Source organism: Malaya genurostris, chromosome 2 (assembly GCF_030247185.1).
Source record: "Malaya genurostris strain Urasoe2022 chromosome 2, Malgen_1.1, whole genome shotgun sequence".
In the NCBI taxonomy this organism is placed as follows: domain Eukaryota; kingdom Metazoa; phylum Arthropoda; class Insecta; order Diptera; family Culicidae; genus Malaya; species Malaya genurostris.
In genome coordinates, this window is record NC_080571.1 from 254866831 (window position 1) to 254886472 (window position 19642).

Genomic DNA, 19642 nt, shown 5'->3' on the forward strand with positions numbered 1-19642 from the left:
TATTTCTTGGAATCGCAACAGAATTTTTTACTTTACTTCTTACTTTTGATGATTTAATTTAATAAGGAAAAACTCTATTTCAAACGTTCTGTATTCAAACCATCAGTAAATTTACAGCACAGATAGACAGACAGAATACTATGAGTAAAAACAGAACTGATGCACTGATGAAGGTTACAAATAGCGCATCGAAATACTAGTACCTGTGTTTGTTACTATTTCATGATATTTTAATATAAAAAAAAATCGAGTTTGTTTTCTTTTACAGCGATTTAGTTCATTCCACTAACCGCTCAATAAATATTTACCTAATTGATTATGAATGGTGTTTGAAGGCAACCTTCACTTAAAATTGTAAAATTCACATACACCTCTGCTTGAAGTGGCCAGAACAAATTCGGCGTTAACGAACCGCAAGTGCTTAATCGAAGTCGATGTGCGCGGGAAGTGCCTAAAGAGTAGCCGTTTTTCAAACAACTATTTTGAATGTTACACCATACTTGACGAAAAATATTCGTAATCGTTTTGCCCTGAAGATGAAGGTATAACCTGCAAAACGTTGGCCCTAAACGAAAAATAAATGTTTTGACGATAAATCAATTGACCAAAAAGTCATCTTTTGATTTGAAATTAAATCTGTAGAAATGTACAAATCATTACATTACATTACGGACTAAACTGTCTAAATGGAAACTCTGTTCATGAGTAAAAAGAATACACTCAGTATGGCATATGGACTGGGAATCTGATTAGTTTGTCCTGTCTGTTAGTCTGTGTTGGCAAGGCATGTTGAACTGTTAAGTACAATTCAGACGTCACAGTCAACCTCCGTCACCGTCACCGTCAAAATGATTTACATGCATTCTTATGGAGGCATTTACACATAACGTAACCACTGAACCGTTTTTCTCAAGTTTTGTAGCTAACTTGGAAGCTAATCTAAAGATGCCAATTTGGTTCGAAGATCAAATGGATGTTGCTTTTAGCAACGTTTGAGTAAATGTAAGTTACGGAGGAATGTGAGGAATCGAATATTCGGTAAAATTCACCCATTCCACTGATTATCTACAAACTTTCAGAGAATCAAACCAAAGATATTATTTCTCTTTTAACATGTCCGTTTTATTCAATGTCCATACCATATCCAAAAGAAATAACTTCTTTTAACACTACTAATAATATCTTGTACAACATTTGGGCATTTTTTTTGCGCGGAAATCAGTTTTTTCTTCATATTTTTCACCGTAAGTGCTTCCTTAGAATGTTTCCGAAGCGCCAGCTTCATGATGGCCCAGTACTTTTCAATTAGTCGCAGTTCCGGTGCGTTCGGGGAATTAAAGTCATTTGGCTCAAAGTTGACCTCATTAGTCCAGTAGCGCTAAAAAAACGAGACTAAAAAAGCTTGCCAAACCGTGTACTTTTAGGCAAACTTTGACATCTTCTGCTTTCTAATGTCTTCTGAAACATCAAACTTATGTTGAACAGTGAAAAACAGAAGTCTCGGAAGCTGCCGGTAGTATCGTCGTCCGTAACGAGACAATGCGGTTTTGTCAACATCTGGGTGTAGAAAACGTGATTTTCATTGCCTTTCAAAGTTTCATATTTGAAGTTCTTCACGCTATTCCTGCTTCCTGCTGGATTTTTAAGGCACGTACGCAAAATGAATTTACGTCGCGGCTGTTCTTCTGACTCCATCTTTGCAACGACTGGAATACTACTACTGTCTAGAGATGGGCAAATCGCTCCTGAGCAGTTCCACTGAATCGAATCATAAAACTGAGCTGACGGCTCACAGCTCTTTTTAAAAGAACCGCAGCTCACCTGCTCACTCTTTCTACCTAGCTCACGCAGCGATGTCAGATCTACGGAAATCTCCGTTGATCTACGGATTCACAGATTTACTACGGACCTACGGATCCGTAGACAAAATCTACGGAAAGTGGACTTTTTTCTACGGATATTTACGGAAATTAGAATTTATCAACAGAAAACTACGGGAACTAGTTTTATCTGGCGAGCAAAAAAAACTTTCCATCGCGTGAGCTCCCGAGAAAAATTCTAATCTTCGGAAATGACACTACTACTATCTGGCACCGCTGAGTTCACGGCATTGTAAAGAATGAAACATTCTACTATAGCTGAACGGATATTCGGCTCTTGAAGAGCGATCTCTAAACGAGAAGAAATACGTGCACGAATCTTACCTCTCGCTCAATAGACACAGCCTGGGATGCGACTTTTACAGATAGTAAACAAATGTGGCAAAATAACTATGTTTCGCAGATGTTTGCTAATAATTTTGAAAACTGTACAACACAATTATGACATCAAATAAAGATAAATAAGGTCAAATTGCTTTGTTTTCTGAACAAATTAATGATTCAGTTTCAAATATGCGTGCATATGGAAGAAAAACGGCGCATTGTACAAAAACCTTCAGCTCAATCTAAATGAGCTGATGAGCTGAATTATCGAATCGATTCACTTTGGTGAGCTGATCGGATTTGTGCTGTTCATCAATATGAGCTGTTTTGCACACCTGTACTACTGTCACACAATGTGAACATTACCCATTGAACTAGTTCTATCTAAAATTTAAATTGAATTTATTATTTTATTCCGTACACCCTTTAGATACTATTCATTTTCAGCATATTTTTGCATGTCCGTCATGGAAATTGCTTTGAGCTACCTTCCCTAAAGTTATGTTATTGAACCTCGAAATTGAATGGAATGATCCGATTGTGTTGAAGTGGCAGATATACAGGGTCCGGCACTCGAAGTGTAACCAATTAAAAAGGCCATAAATTCAGTTTGGAAAATTACTTTTACTTAATTCAAAGTACAAAATGTGTAAAAATAATACAAAATTTAGAATCAATTCACTTTTGCTCGATATGACCACCTTTTGCCTTGACTATGGCCTTGAGACGGTCAAAAAACGAATCGCAAGTTGCCGAATGTGACTTGCAGGTATTTAGGCCCACTCGCGGACAATAACTTTTTTCAGCGCCTCGAGACTGGTGTATCTTTTAGTTCGGACTTTGCTCTCCAAAATGGCCCAAAGAGAATAATCCATTGGATTCGCATCTGGTGAATTCGAGAGCCATTGTGTGGACGTGATGAAGTTCGGAACGTTGTTTTTCAGTCATTCTTGGTTCACTCGAGCTTTGTGAGACGGTGCCGAGTCCTGCTGAAACGTCCATGGTCTGCCACCAAAATGTTTGTCTGCCCACGGCTTCAAAGCAACCTCCAGAATACTTTCCCGATAATATGTCGCATTTACCTTGACGCCAGGCTCGATGAAAACGATTGGAGAGCGCCCATCTGCGGTTACAGCGGCCCAAACCAATATCTGTTGCGGGTGCTGCCTCCTGGTGGCCAATCGATGACTCAAATTCTCGTATGAACGGTCGGTCAAGTAAACACTATCGTTTTGAGAGTTTACGAATTGCTCAATTGGAAAAATTTTCTCGTCAGAAAATACAATGTTCGGAAATTGACCGCTTTCGGCCAAACGAAGCAACTCCTTCGCTCTCTCAAGTCAAGATTTTTTTTTCGCGTTCACTTTTGGCAAAATGTTTTTTTGCGCTTGTAAACAATACAACTCCGAACTGTCATTTAGCAAATTTCTAGAGAGCTGATGCCCGTGCGTCAGCTGCGCGAGCGGTCTGAAGTTGGTTACACTTCGAGTGCCGGACCCTGTACTAATTATACATATAAGAACTAATTTGCTGTGAATGATAGGTTCAAACGAATGAAATTGTCAAAATTCGCGAAGAATCTGATTTCCGCGTGATTCAAGGCACCATTGATGGTGAAATTTAGAAAAAAAAAAACACGTTAGAAAATTATCAAACAAAATAAGTGCAGCAGTGATGTGCGGCAAATCCCGTGGATTTTGCGACGAAAGATGTCGAAAGGACCCTTAGTGGGTCCTGAACTCCGCATGATAGAAATCTTTAGTTGGGTCAACATGTCGGATGCCAAATGAGAGGTCTACGACGAACCGGAAAAAGGTATCGAAAATGACTATGAAGGACGACAACCGCAAAGTGTCGCAACAGTTATCGACTCACGACTTTTATGTATTTCATCAGTTCGTTCGATTGTCGAATACCTGTACCCTGATGAATGTTAATGTGATAATAAATACAGGGTACTCCATCTTTTATGTCGGCATGTAAACATTGAATAACTTCGAGAAAAAACAACCAATTTCTTTAAGTAATGTATTTTTATTCAGTTTGATTCCTTACAATGTTTTTTGGACTAGTTTTTGAAAACAATATCATTTAAGAGGCCACTTTTATTAGCAATTACAAAATTATTTTTTGTGTTTGCCATTACCTTTTCGAGCATCTAGGGTCTTATAGCGTCGATTCAAGCACGAATGTTTGCCTTGAGCTCGTCAATAGTTTGAGGCTGATTGGCGTAAACCTTGCTATGCACTTTGAGTTAACACAATGCACAGTGGGGAAAAACGATCAAAAAACGCGACTTTGCTCAATAATTTTATAAAAACATGAGCAAATATTTTCAAAATTAGTATTTCTTATGCAAATTTTCCTATAGAATCGATTCATGATAGTTAGAAGATCCGCAAAATTCACTATCATGCCCGTTTTGTTCCAATTCCTCTTTTTTTCTGACTTTACTTTGAAAACTAACTGTTAAACTCAGGAAAAAATTCAATTCCACCAATCGGAAGGTATTCCTGACATGCTCATAAGTTAGATAAATGGATTGTTTTTAATAAGATTGACCGCAAACAACTGTATTCTATTTTACCCCCAGTCATCTTCTTCCGTGAATCTACAGAAAAAAAAGTTCTACTGATCGGTGTTTGGACCAATTTTGGTTAAACAAGACAGTTCTATGTTTCGCATATAACCTCAAAGAATAATTTACAGATAGTGTTCATGATCGCATGCTTCGTGCTACATCGTTTTATCCCAAATTTCCGACAAATATAATTTTATGTTGAATTCAGATTTACAATCCCGAAGCAGGTCCAATATGACCAACCAATATTGGTTCATATTACGAGCAAAACATCTGTGATCCAATTAAACACAATGAGAATGACTGTACTAGCCTGTTTAACCCGTTTTACCCCAATTTAATTCATAAGTCGTATTTCTGGTTAAACTTTCTTTCACATACCGAGGGCAGGCTGATTGCGGTTGATGAAAATCGATTGATATTACGAAGAAAGACCTGAAAATTGAATTACAAATGAATTCAATGTGGAGCAAATCTTAAGACTCAGTTAAAGGATAAATTGGGGTAAAACGGGTATAACAAGATTCGTGCGGTCATTGAATTTATTTGGAATCCTATTTTCAGGTCTTTCTTCGTAATATCAATCGATTTTCATCGACCGCAATCAGCCTGCCCTCGGTATGTGAAAGAAAGTTTAACCAGAAATACGACTTATGAATTTAATTGGGGTAAAACGGGTTAAACAGGCTAGTACTGTCATTCCCATTGTGTTTAATTGGATCACAGATGTTTTGCACGTATTATGAACCAATATTGATAGATCGCATTGGATCTGCTTTTGGATTGTGGATCATATTTCAACTGAATATTATAACTAGAAAAGAAATGGGGTAAAACGGTGCAACGAGTTTTTTGCTGTCAATAAAACTATATGGAATCGATTTGTTAGACTTTTTTACATCGGAAATACTCTATTCGCTCTACTGCAAGTTCTTCGGTTTCATGTTATATAGTTAAGCTTGAATACAATGCAGTAAAAAAAGGGATCTTGGGGTAAAATGAACACGATAGCGTTTCGGGCGGTCCTTCTAAATACATGGAATCGATTTTACTGACCATTTTACACCAAAAATGGGCTTTGTGGTCAGCTGTATCATCCCTCCAAAAAAATCGTCGCGTTTTTGGTTCATTTTCCCCCACTGTGCAATGGATGTAATTTCAGCGCGTTATTTCGGTGTGAAGCGATCCATGGCAAAAATTGTACAGAATCGACGTTTTCAAAACATATCTGATCGGTTGGTAAATGTGAAAGATAGAGCACCCTGTACGTATCTGAAGCATCATTTCCTTGTTAAAATGTTAAGTGTTATCAAATATCACCGCAGAAAAAAAATTGACAAAATCTCATCTCGTTCAGTATTGCTATAGTGATGTTCCATTAATTAATACGTGATCATGAAATTATAATCATTCCAAATGATTCTCACGATTATCAGTCATGCAGCGATTTTCACTGAAAATCGTAATATTGAATATGGTGGGTGATGTATTGGAAATCAATTTCAAACTAATCTTAATATGCCATGCTGTGATTAAAAACAATTAGGGTAACGGTACCCCCATTCATCTTAGCTCCATTGGTCATCTCATATACGAAAACCGTTAGTTAGAGTGACATCTGTTGTCTCTGTTCGATAGATGGACTTCAAGAGTAAGATGAAATTAGGAGCATTCGCGTCGAGATTTTGGGTCGCTATAACAGCAGTATTGAACAATGTTCAAACTACTTTATCTGCGGTATTGCTTCTTAGAGCCGAATCAAAGAAATTGTATTCGATTTTTTAAAGTTTTTAGTTGAATTTCATACCGAGAATTAACAGGAGCGCAGGATTTGACCAGAATGAATACAAACGAACGTTCATGTCAGCCCGGTGGAAGACCGCTCTACCAAGTGCTATCGTAGCCTACATAATTTCTCATCAGAGGGCTGGTCCAAACGTTGCGCAAAACTCTACACTTCTGTTATTTCTATAAATCAAATTCTTGCTAAATAGCGTTTAATTGGGTTTAATCTAATTAGACCATGAAAGTAAATCAGCCCTGGAATTAGAACAAAGTCAATATTCAGAATGTTGTTTTTTCGCTACATTTGCATTGCATATTGCTATTGCGTATTGAAATTCCGACATCTGAAAATAGTGAAAATCACTGCATGGCTGATCTGATAATTGTGCACTCAAAATAATAATCATGTTATAGTTACGTGAAAAGTAATGAGAATATTTTCCACCCTACTTTTCACGTAGGTATTAATGGACTGGCACTTAAAGGCTATTTAATGCATAATCCAGTAAAAGTTACGTGTTTTATAGGTAAAATGTAATGTACTGTTCATATCACATTTACCAATCAGTTCATATCAAATTTAGATACCAGAGAATTACTATTTTATATATTGGTTGAAGTCGTAAGGGAGATATTTCAGATTTTTATAAATCTATGAAATGAAAAATACTATGAAAAATAAAACATTTATTTCAGAAAATTAGCATAGCATGTCAATGGCTGAAAAGAAAAAGCAACTACTAACGACGTGGGATCTCGAATCGACAATCCTCCAGAAATCGTTTTTGTTGTCACTGCCATCCAACCGAAGCCGAAGTCGAGATCCGAGAACTCCCATAACACTACCAATGCAGGTTGAGGTCGCATTACATAGGTCCAGTGTCTCTAGCTTCATACCGATTTTGAACTCGTTTTTCGGTGGACCAACGGCCTGTTTGAAGCATTCGGCAGGAGCGGGTACACTTCCGGACTCACGCAGGCACTTGGTTCAACCGATCACATGGAAACTTTCATACTGGAATGTTCCGGTCGATGTAGCAAAAATTGTAATTAAATAACATTTCTCGCAAACATTTACACTACTTACACACACCGGAAATTCACGTAGATTGTTTGACGTTTGGTCAATTCACGTAAACCTTTTGTGATGACTCTATTCATTTTAGGGGATGTTCGTATAACTTTCATTTTCATCACGTAACATATTCAATTTGACATTTGAAATCATTTTGCGGGATTTTTCAAGTGAATCGAACGTGAATTTTTATTTGAGTGTGATCATTCATACTCATGTGCGAATTTAAAGAATATCACTGTAGTGATATTGAAAAGAATGAGATTATACAGATATTTGACTAGGTTATAATTGCACAACACTGATCACAAGTGATGATGCTCAGAAAATCAAACGATTTTCGTTATCATGCTCAAACGATAATCGCCGATCGACAAGTAAATTTTTTATTTTTTATAATGATACTGCCTAAAATTAATGCATTTTGATTACTTTTTCAGATCTTTACCAGATAACCATGGCGTACGCCTATTGGAAGTCAGGAAAGGTGGATGACCATGCCGTTTTCGATCTGTTCTTCCGGACCAATCCTTTCCAGGGAGAGTTTACAATTTTCGCCGGTTTGGAGGAGTGTCTCAAGTTTATAGAGAATTTTCACTACTCGGAGACAGGTAACTGTTATTCGCTTCTGTTGCCAACGATTTAATTTTTATCGTAAATCATATTTGGCCTAGATATGGAATATCTAAAACATGCCCTACCCCAAGGCATCGAGGAGGAGTTTTTCGAATATCTAAGCCAGCTAACAGCAAAAGACGTCACACTCCACGCCATCGCGGAAGGTTCCGTTGCTTTTCCTAGGTTCGCAAACAATCAGCTGCAATGAACAGCTGAATGGAATTTTCATAATCGCATTCTGCTCTTCTTTGTTTCTCCCACAGGATACCTCTCATCAAAGTGGCAGGTCCACTGATAATCGTGCAGTTGTTGGAAACAACTTTGCTGACCTTGGTGAACTATGCGAGGTAAGCTCGGTAGTCAAACAGTAAACTGTTTACGAGTAATAATCGTCCTTCGGTTTCGATTGTAATTGCAGCTTGATGGCTACGAATGCGGCCCGGTACCGCATGGTGGCAGGGCGGCACATCAATCTGCTCGAATTCGGTCTCCGTCGAGCTCAAGGACCCGATGGGGGCCTATCGGCTTCGAAGTATTCCTACATCGGTAAGTTCTATTTGATTGCCTTAAAAACACAAATTCATCAAAAGGCACGTACGGTCGAATAAATAAAGATGCAGGATAGGAATGGCAGTCGTCCCGGGAGCATTATCAAAGCAACTGCTGATTGTTTATGATGTTGTATTGTTTCCGACAATATCAGATATATAACATAGTACGGAACATCACGCGAATATCAGAACAGCTGAAGCCAGTATGCAAACACGCCATCCGATTAGTGCTCCGAATGACGGGTACCCCGGATGTACACTCACGCGAAAGTGTCCAAACTGGCAGTGACGACGTATAACCTTGGCAATAACTTCTACATCCCTGCTATATTCAAAACGGCGCAGTTCAATTTGATGCATGCCAACGTGAGCCATAGTAGCCATCATCCTGGAACCATGGCAATCCGTATGTAGTTGATGTTGTTTTTTGAGGAACTCAACATCGGATGTGTCATACCCGTGGCAACAAACACCTTGGCAGTGACTTTGTTTATTTAGTCGCTAGACAGGTGCTGCAAAACACGATAGCAAACGTATTGGAAAAGTGGTTGCACAATGTTTTGAAATTTTCGATGTTTCTAATTGTGTACCGCCTTCACAAGTCTGGATTATAAAATTGAACTGACGTGAGCTGGATTTTTACAGTCAGCTTTTTCTGTTGGTAATGATGATAGTTTCCCTCTATTTACGTAATATGTTACCACTGGAGACAGTCGAAACCGTTCCACTTCTAGGATTCTGGTCGAAGCCATTAATATCAGAATTTATTTGCAAATTAATTTCTGGTACCTCAGATTTTCATACTCTTATTGATTTTTTTTACTTTACAAAAATAGTGAGGCATCTTTTCAACATTTGCCCAATACAAGAATTAGTACACAGAAAAAATAATGAAATTTACACGACATGTAAATCAATAGAACTATGAAATAGACATCAGTTTTATTGAGAATCTGATTTAAATCCATGATTGACGTAAAATTAAATTGGAATGCATTGATTTATCTATAAACAAGACTGTATGTTTCAAACAACGCTTAGTTTTGCTTTCAAAGTACATGAAAAAATGAAGCATTGAAAAGTATTTTTGCATGAAAATTGATGAAAATTCACAAAATATTTTTATATGTGTACAACTTAATTGTGAATGTCTCTCTTTGTGCTTAACGTATCAACATAATATTTGCTCACTATCATTGGAAATATGGTCAGCATTTTTCAGTAATACGAATCAAAAATATCTCAAAATTGAAATTTTCGAAAATACTTGGTATCAACTAGTATGCAAGTGGAAAACTCATGACGTCTATTCGGCTTTCTCGAGCTCGGACCAGCACAAGTACCTAATTACGGTCGGTTACGGCCTAAAACTGATATCAAGAACTACAAATTCAGAATTCAGTTTCAGAATATAGATGAAGAATTCAAGTCCAGAATACAAGTTCCGAATCTGAATCTAATCCAGCATCCAAGAATCAACATTGTGAAACATCGAAGTGATTTTAATTGATCAATTCATTTAAGAATTAGGAAACTTACTCCAAAGAACTAACTGTGATATTTTCTTCCATTACAAAGGCGAACACCGAAGGCATTTTATCGAGGAAATTTTTCATCACTCTGCTGAACCTCCACATTTGAGGAAAATTCATTCAACATTATTCATTCCGTTGTTTTAAAGGTCACTCAATTGAAGATTGAGGAACTATTTCATTTTTCTTCTGTTGAAATGTCAGTGTGAATACCGCAGAACTGCTCTCGTTTGTTCCGCCTTATTGTTTGCTAATGTATTCTGACGCAGTATTTAATGTAAACCTTTCCACGAAGTTAACGTCAGTGTTATTATAATTCGCTCGTCGACTGGGCAATTTTATTACCTTGTGTTATCCAGATATCAGCGAGAGTTGGAAGATGTATTTTGAACGCCCTTTGCACCGAACCAAAAGCAATTATTTCTTACACAAAAGAAATTTAACAATTACTGTAAGAATTCAAACAAAGTCCAAACATCTAACATTATATTATCCTTCATTCAAAAGCTAGTGTGATTCTTTATTAAATTTGCACCAATTGTAATTCAGTGGCCGAGCATATTTTCACTTTCTCTTGTCCCGCCTGATTCAAGCAGGTGGTAGAATTTGTTTATCGTGTGTAAGTTGTATTTTAATATTGGTGCACCGGTGTCATTCTAGAAGCCAGTAAATAAAGGTTGCACAATTTACACAATCAACCAACTAATGAGAACGATTATCGATATTTGTTTGTCCAGTTATCTCGCTGATTTTACGCTCCTGGTAAATTTCTAGTATATTTTTGTTCGTCAAAATTTGAGTTTTTGGAAGTTTGGGAGCCTATTCTTGTTCTTGGAGTACAAATCCATTTTAGCTCATTTTCTCCACATTTCGCCTTCGGCTCATCAGTCAAATTACACTACTATTGCCACCTAGCTGTTCAAATTGAACCGCTATGCAGACGCAAATTTTATTCTTTTTTTATGTAACACTTTGAGCCTTTCGTATTCGACCCGTGTGGGCATTTCAGTTCACATTGAACCGTTATGCCACTTACAATTGAACATAGACAAGCAGATATAGTGCTCAAACTTTACATGAAATTTGTCGAAACACGGTTTCTCTACTGAAGTGCAAAACGAAAACATTTTATCGACTTACGTTGGTCTATTTAGTTTAGGATAGAAATTAGTGCATTAGATCTTCGGATTACTCGTTACCATAAAAGTACACTGAGACTTTTTTAGGCGGTTTTTTATGTGGTTTTTGACGAGGCTTTTTTTATGCGGATTTAAAAAAACATGAAACATCGAGACCTGGTGTAATCCCATTTTTTTAAATCAATTCTCTGACACATTATTTGTTATTACAAAAAAATTATTTTAGATACCACCAGATCTGGAAAAAAAATCGGTGAAAAAGCCTATAATCTGGAAATAAATTCTGAAACTGAAACTTGAAACTAAATTCGGAACCTAAAAATAAAAATTTGAACCTAAAAATAAGAATTTGAAAATGCGCCCAACAGTAAAATAAGATGTATTCACGTCAAAATGCCGAAAATAATAGCAAGGTGTTCAAAGCTGGTAATGTCGTCCAAAACCGCAAACCGAACTAAAACATGAGCCGGTCTGTCGACTTATAAAACGGTGGTGATTACAAATCGTGACGATAATCAAAACAAATTGGTCGTAGTACGATCAAATACAAATAATAATACCGACGACACGACCTGCCACTCGTCTATCTAAACTGTATCGAAAATTTAACTACCCCTCAGTAACTGGTAATGTCAAAACGAAGTTGCTTGAAAATCTATTGAAACTGGCAACAAAAGTCGAAAACTGTTGATTTTAGATAACAGTTACCAGAACCATGGCTACGAATGTTTTTTTTTTTCAATGGAACGTACTATATAAATAATCTCAAAACAAAAACAAATTGTTTCTGTGAACCAGAAGAAATGCGGATTTCTGTGAATCAAAAAAAAAAAATAGGACGAGCTTAGTATTGACACCCCGAAAAGGCAGACATATAGCAGATATTTGACTAGATGTGCGTAGCGCATGGTGAACTGGCGGTAGAAAATCGGGGCGCGGATTAATTAGAAAAAAGTTGCTAGCAGGGCATATTCGCTTGTACTAGCTATGAATCATCAATTTACCAAGGACATTAACTCTTTTTTTACCGTCCATTGCAGACCAAATACTTCGGTATACATTAATCCGTGGGTCTTATTTCGCTCGCCGAGAAAAGCGAAGAAATATGCGGAAAATCCCTATTCGAAACATCTGGTTATCATGACTGATCGCGAATCGCATCAGCTGATCATCGAGGCGCACGAGCTAATGAAATAGATTTTGTGCGTTAACGTATTCAAACCGGGAACTCAAGCGGAATTCCTGCTCCTGAAGGAAACCCTTAATTACGACTAAATAGTCGAAATGAATCACGCCGATCGATGCGTCTATCTCTTTTGAAGCCGTAGCAATCGTACACGTTCTACCCTGAATAACCGTCGTACCGGGACCTTCCCGAAATTTGAGCGCCATTCTACCGAACGAGAATTGTGACACCTATGTTTGAATCAGGGCGCGTGCTGGCCTCGATACATTCAAGAATTCAATCCAGACGATCGGGAACAAATTTTTTTTTTTTGTATCCGTATTCTACATCATTTTTTTAATTTTGTATTCCTATTCTACATCATTACCGTTAGAACATTAAAAAACGCTCGATCGATAAATTGTTTATATTTCTCGATCATGAATTTGATTTCTTACGACACCATTTGCAACTCCTGTCTGCGAATCCACCACCGCATGCAGCTAGAACATGTTGACTGGTTAGGTTTCACAGTAGAAGTTACTGAAATATTGAACAAAATCTGTAAAAATGTGTACCATTCGCGTATCTTTTGCGTTTTTTTAAATTGTTTGTTTATTTACTTTGGAGCTCCTTGGTAACTATTTCGTAGCAACCTAAACAGTGTTGCTCAAGAAGATTATTTTTATCATTATCAAGGGGTCGCTATATTTGCGGTAACTGGCGGTGAATCGTTAACAGACAATTTCATTGCCAATTTTTGTTCGGAGTGCCTGGTCGTGTCGTCGATAATACCCTTAAGTCCCATACAAACGAACCGCCAATGTTTGGTTCACAGCCTGAACAAGTAAGCCTAGCAAATTACTCCCTTCATTGCGATAGTTTGAAAATGTGGAAGGAGATCGTTTCTGGCAACGCTTTATGCTAGTTGCTACGGTGCCATACAAACTTGTTTGTTTATGTTTATCGTTGCTGTATTAAACTGCAACAATCAGTCTAAATATCACCGGCACTAGCACAAAAGATGAAAAATGACCACAAACACCCACGAATCTACAAATATCAATACAGCTAGTAGTAAATTCATGAGGGCTTAACCGACGACACGACCTGCCACTCGTCTATCAAAACTGTATCGTAAATTTAACTACCCCTCAGTAACTGGAAATGTCAAATCGAAAACGCTAGTGATTTTTTTTAAACTGGCAGCACAAGTTGATATATTTATTGATTTTAAATAACAGTCACCATAACCTTGGTTACTGCATATCGAAGGCAAGATGAATGTAAACAAAATAAATTTCAGATTGGTTATTATATTACGGAACATTTTAATGGATTTACCTGACTCGAGCGGAATGTAAAAATTGAGGAGTATGAGTTATGTCTTTTATAAAGCCAAGTTCAAAATTCAGGTCTTGACTTGAAACCGTTGTGTGAGAAGGAAAACATTGAAATGACCGACAACGAGCTGAGCGAGACTAGTGCTCTGCGGTACCTGCATAACGTACGGTAAAATGATTTCTTTGTGGAATTCCACTAGTAATCCTCGAATAGTGGCCAACAAGGTGAAATACTGTTTCAATGGCAATCAACCGACACAAAACAATTTTGACACCGACATATTACACCGAATCCTACTGCCCAGAAAAGCTAGACGTTGAAGTATACGGATGAATCGCTGGAAGCAGATCATTGTCCTCGTTCGTTGGTTTCATCCATAGTTCCGATTAAATTCCGAAAATCGAGTTCATTTAAATGCATTTCTGCTTAATTTGGACAAAGTTTAACACTAATAGAACTATTCCACCGCTTTCAAAACATGTTTATTTGTTTTGGGGTTCCTTGGTAACTAGTCCATAGCAACTTAAACAGTGTTGCTCGAGAAGATTATTTTTATCATTTACAAGGGGTCGCTAGATTTGTGGTAACTGGCGGTGAATCGTTAGCGAACAGTTTTAATGCTGATTTTTCTTCGGAGTGCCTGGTCGTGTCGTCGGCTTAACCATTCTAGATTATTATTTAACTTACATTTCGCTTGTGATCTTGATTATCAGATAAAAACTGTTTGTTTATATATTTTTCACTATAATAAACAGTAACTATGGTGAACTTGTTCTTACCCTTCAGTGTTGCTAGTTTCATAGAAAACTCGTTAAAGTACATTGTCACTCTGACAGTGTATCATGACAGTGTACCGCACGATGCAAAATGTGTCCTTGAAAATTTGTCGAAGTATTCCGTATTATAATTTGTATTTGGTACGATGGCGGAAGCTGTACATGAAGAAGCTGGCAATGTTTGATTGCATAGTGTAGGATGAAGAAACCTATGGAAGAACTGATTTCAAACTGATTGTTCCGTTCCGTTTTTGGTGGATTTGGTATCTAGCTGCTAAATTTATTTTCCCTACTTGTATGTACGAAATTCGATGCGGACTCGTCTGAGTATGTAGCTTACAACTTGTTCGTGAGATGTGAGAGATGGATATCTTGATAATATGATGTCTTTGGGATTGGTATAATAAGATGTACATGCAACATACATCAACCATTTCGCATTTCATAATAAGAAAGTATTTTTGAATGAAAGTAATGTCTAACTATTGATGTACGAAGGTCCTCAAATCGCACTTCTATTGCCCAGATTTTAACGTATCGATCCATTATGTAGCTTCTTGCATTGTATGCGCACCAAACTACTTCCTTTGTTTCATTGAAGTACTTGCACTTTCTTATTTTCGACAAGCATGTACTGTTTGAGTGAAACTGCAATCTGATTTATGTTAGAGCAATTGTAAGCCCATGAAATTTATCGCGGAAACCTCAGCTTCTTCTACTCATTGGATTTGCGTGTTTCAATATTGTATCCTTGTTCACAACACTATCATGCTCGAGGTAGCTATTTCATTTTGTTATTGTTGCCTCGACTGAAAGTGGTTATTGACTATATCGAACGAGAAACGTTTGTCGATAACATATTGAGGACAATGTAGTACTCTTTGTCTCTACTTTAAAACACGATTTGCTATACTTCCTTTATGTGCATAAGTGTGCCAAGTAGCCGGAAATTCATTATAAAACTGGATTCATATATACAGCTGTTTTATAAAAAAAAACAAAATGCGCTCAAAATTCAAACCATAAAAAAATTAAAGCACTTAACCTGTACTGTATAGTGTATCTTCAAAAAAAAATACTGCATCTGATAACTGAGTGCAGGACTGAAGCTCATCACCACTTAAATCCATTAAGCGAAATATCCATGCCCTGCCAGAACAGGTAGGCATTTTAAAACAATTTGAGCTATTTCCTATCCTTCTCGGGTAGCTGCTTCCAGTGGCAATACGTCTCTCCGTGCAGCAGAAGTTCTGTGCATTTTGTTCCACTTCATTGTAAGTTATATGCATCCAAGCTACGATGACATACTCGGAATAGTTTTTCAATTTCCTCACTTGCACAATACCTTCGTAGTCATCATATAGTCCCTTTGATTAATTACTGGGTAAGGCTTAATATATATTAGCTAAATCAACTAATAAAAACTATGTCTCCGAGAGGCAGAGTAAAGGTCCCAAGGGTATGGTTCACCATAGTTTGTTGAATTTTTGTTGTTAGAATTTACCTACTCAACAAATAAATATAAAAAATCAAATTCTAGGTCATCATATTGATTTGTTTATATAATAACAATAGAATCCCTTATTTAATTAAAAAATGTATTTTTTTAATTTGTTTTGAAACTGATTGCTCTGTTGTCTTAAATAATATAGTATCGATGTTCTCACTAATTTACGGAGTGTAAGTAAATTGACAAAATCCTTTTTAAATCCACCTAGTTGTGTAATGATACCTTTCTCATAATATTTATATTTTCAAAAACATCACTAGAAGATTCTGTCAAGATTTTTTCTTTCAAACTTGAATAAAATCAAAAACTTTATTTAGGTATAAACTACCATAACCTTTTCAATTTGTAAGCAGTTATGTCAAGTTAATAGAAATTCAAATGTGGCAACCCTGCACGCAATACAAAATTGAACAAAGCACGCTGTGTGCTGGGCGGTGGTGTTTTCTTCTTCCGTACCAGTACGTATCGATGCGTACCGATTTTGCATTATTTTGTATGTCACTTTGGAAGTTTTGATACCCATCACCCTATAATTTCGGAACCGTAAGTCGGATCTGGATGAAATTGCACAGCATCTTTAAGGACACTGAGAGCTTCAATTTGAATCATGATCGGTTTAACCGTTGCTGAGAAATCGAAGTGAGTTCCGTTTTTGGAGCTTTTCTTCATTATTACTGGTGCGTTCGGGAGCGGAAACTGGGGACTAGTAATCCCAAAGTAGATTCATTTATCCACTTACTAACAAGGTCTGCCAACTATATGAATTTACCAGTAAGTTTTATCAAAATTCGCAGCTCGTTTCACCATCACTTCTGAAAAAAATATATATGAAATTGCAAATTTTTCACCTTTTCACGCTGTAATATCAGAACCGGATGTCAGATCTGGAACAACTTTTCGGGGACTTTTTTAAGAATTTCAAGACGTTTTTCTTAATTTGTAAAATCGACATCTTAATTTGTAAAATCGGCTAAGAAATTTCCGAGAAAATTGAGTGTGCATTTTCTCGTAGATTAGTATATATTGCCTTGTAATTCCGGAACCGGAAGTCGGATGAAGATAAAAATCAATAGTGACATATGGACTATAAGATCTTTCGTTTGAATCTAGTTTTGTGAAACTCAGTCACGCCATCTTTGAGAAAAATGAGTGACATTTTTTTTCATTTTTTGGTGCATATCACCCTGTAATTCCGGAGCCGGATGTCAAATCGGGATAAAATTCCAAAGTGATCTATGGGATTCCATAAGACCTTTCATTTGAATCTGAGTTTGTGAAAATCGGTTCATCCATCTCTGAGCCTGGGAATAGATGGGGGAGGTCAGCGGCATCCATTGGAATTTGAATTCAACTCGTCATTTTCCAACACCAAGGCCTTCATAAAAGGTTCTTTTCAAAATCACGATTATTTTATTATGAAAAACTATACAAATTATTTCGTAATATTTGATTGTATGTCAGAATGTTTGATGTCACTAATTCGTACTTTAGGGTAGGTTCATCGTTTCAAATTCTTATAGTGAAGAAGGGGAAAGCTTGCACAATTCACACAATCGATTAACTAGCTAATATTCGGAAGTGTGAAAGCAGCGTGCCAGTTTTATTCGTATTCACGTCTTCCAGTTATGTCTCTGACATTACCCACCCACCTTTTTTCTAAGGAAATGGCAAACAATTAAATTTGTCCTAATTATGCGGGTCAAGCACCAAATTTTGTATGTATTTTCCCGTTTTGTTCGAAACGGACGAAAATTATCAAGTTGCTCAATGGTGCTTCCAAACTGTGAAAACAAAATTTATATTCGGGTGATTACACATTTGAGCAGCAGCTTCTTCCGATGGGAATAACTGTCATTCTGATCATCCACCTGCAAAGTCACATGAATGGAGTCCCATTACCGTGCATTGCTCTTCCGAAACATCGAAGACATCAATCTTAAAGAGTATTGGTTTTAAAAGACGGCGCATTTTCCCATACTTTTGGCGAACCGATTGATTTATTGAAGACTGCCTTCGGTGATCATGTCAACGAACGCTTTGGCCGCATAGATCGTGTGATATGACTCCTCCTGTGAGGTTATGTTAAGTCACTGGTCTATACCAACACTTTGGTTGCTTTGGAGGACAATATTGAGCGTATTATCAGTGAAATATATCCTGATTTGTGCGACAAAGTGGTCAAGAATTGGAACGACCGTATGGCGTTCGTGCAGAAGAGCCGAGGAGGCCATATGCTTGAAATCATATTCAAAAATAATTGTCATGAATCTATCTTTCAAATAAAACCAAATTAGATCCAAAATTTACATATTTGTGCGTTTTATTTAAAGAAAGTTGTGACATTCGAAAAGAAAATTCTTTATTACATATATGAAAGCTAGAACGAAAATTTAAACTTGACAAAACTCGTATACTACTTAACGGAAGGTAAACGACTCATTTGGCTGTCGATCCTTAGATATTTTTTTGAAAAAGTATCAATCGTACCAAATGGAAATAAATAGCTAAACTATAGTGGCAAGTCATTAAGCACAACACAACCCATCAACGGTTTCGCACTGCGGACGAATAATAATTGCTGAACCCGTTTCTTCCATACATAACCCCAGCCCAGTTTGCCCATTCACGACTGACTGCGGAACTTATTTTTTACCCACTATAAACAAAGATTGATCAATAATAGGTATCTGGTTCCTGCCCAACGAACGCGGTTGTTGTGGGTGATGCAACGCTTTCTGTATACCCTTTCTTTGTACGATCTAAATCAGCAAAAAAAAGTACGTATGGACGCTCCGTGGTTCATCAACAAAAGGGTGAAATGAAAAGTTATTTTTATTAATATGCCGTGCTGAAGTCGATGGTGTTTGGAATTGTTTCCATGCAGGCAAACTTTGGGTGATTTGAATGGGTGGTATGTTGCGAAACTGTACCATGACTCATGGCAGTCGGCACGTCAGGTTTTCACGTTGTACTTATTTATGCTCTGCTAACTAATGTTTCCGAAGAATACAAATCGTTACATTTCGCAAAGTAGTTTTTCAGGGTCAAACTTGAATTTCCATCAAAATCAAAACCAGTCAACTAACATCCTGGGACTCGTTTTAACAAGTTTCGAAATATTTTTCTTTTGTTTTTTTTTCCGCTGCTGCCAGGTGGTTTCGATGGCACATCCAATGTGTTGGCCGGTAAACTTTTCAATATTCCGGTGAAAGGTACCCACGCCCACGCTTACATCACGTCCTTCACCGGTACCCAGGAACTGAAGACACGTGTGCTGGCACACAAAGAAACGGGTAAGTTATTGACCAAAACAAAAATAAACAAGAAATAACACCAAAACACAAACAATTAATTTTCCACCG

General features: G+C 37.2%; 1 protein-coding gene across 5 annotated transcripts in view; it reads left to right on the forward strand.

Annotated features, from left to right (window-relative positions):
• LOC131429559 (nicotinate phosphoribosyltransferase) overlaps nt 1-19642 on the forward strand; it is a 37495-nt gene that overhangs the window by 5015 nt on the left and 12838 nt on the right. For all 5 annotated transcript variants that reach the window (XM_058593763.1, XM_058593765.1, XM_058593764.1 and 2 more), the window contains exons 2-6: nt 8086-8256; nt 8320-8446; nt 8527-8610; nt 8682-8809; nt 19433-19573. In XM_058593763.1, the coding sequence (XP_058449746.1) occupies nt 8086-8256; nt 8320-8446; nt 8527-8610; nt 8682-8809; nt 19433-19573 (651 nt within the window). The remainder of the gene's footprint in view (nt 1-8085; nt 8257-8319; nt 8447-8526; nt 8611-8681; nt 8810-19432; nt 19574-19642) is intronic.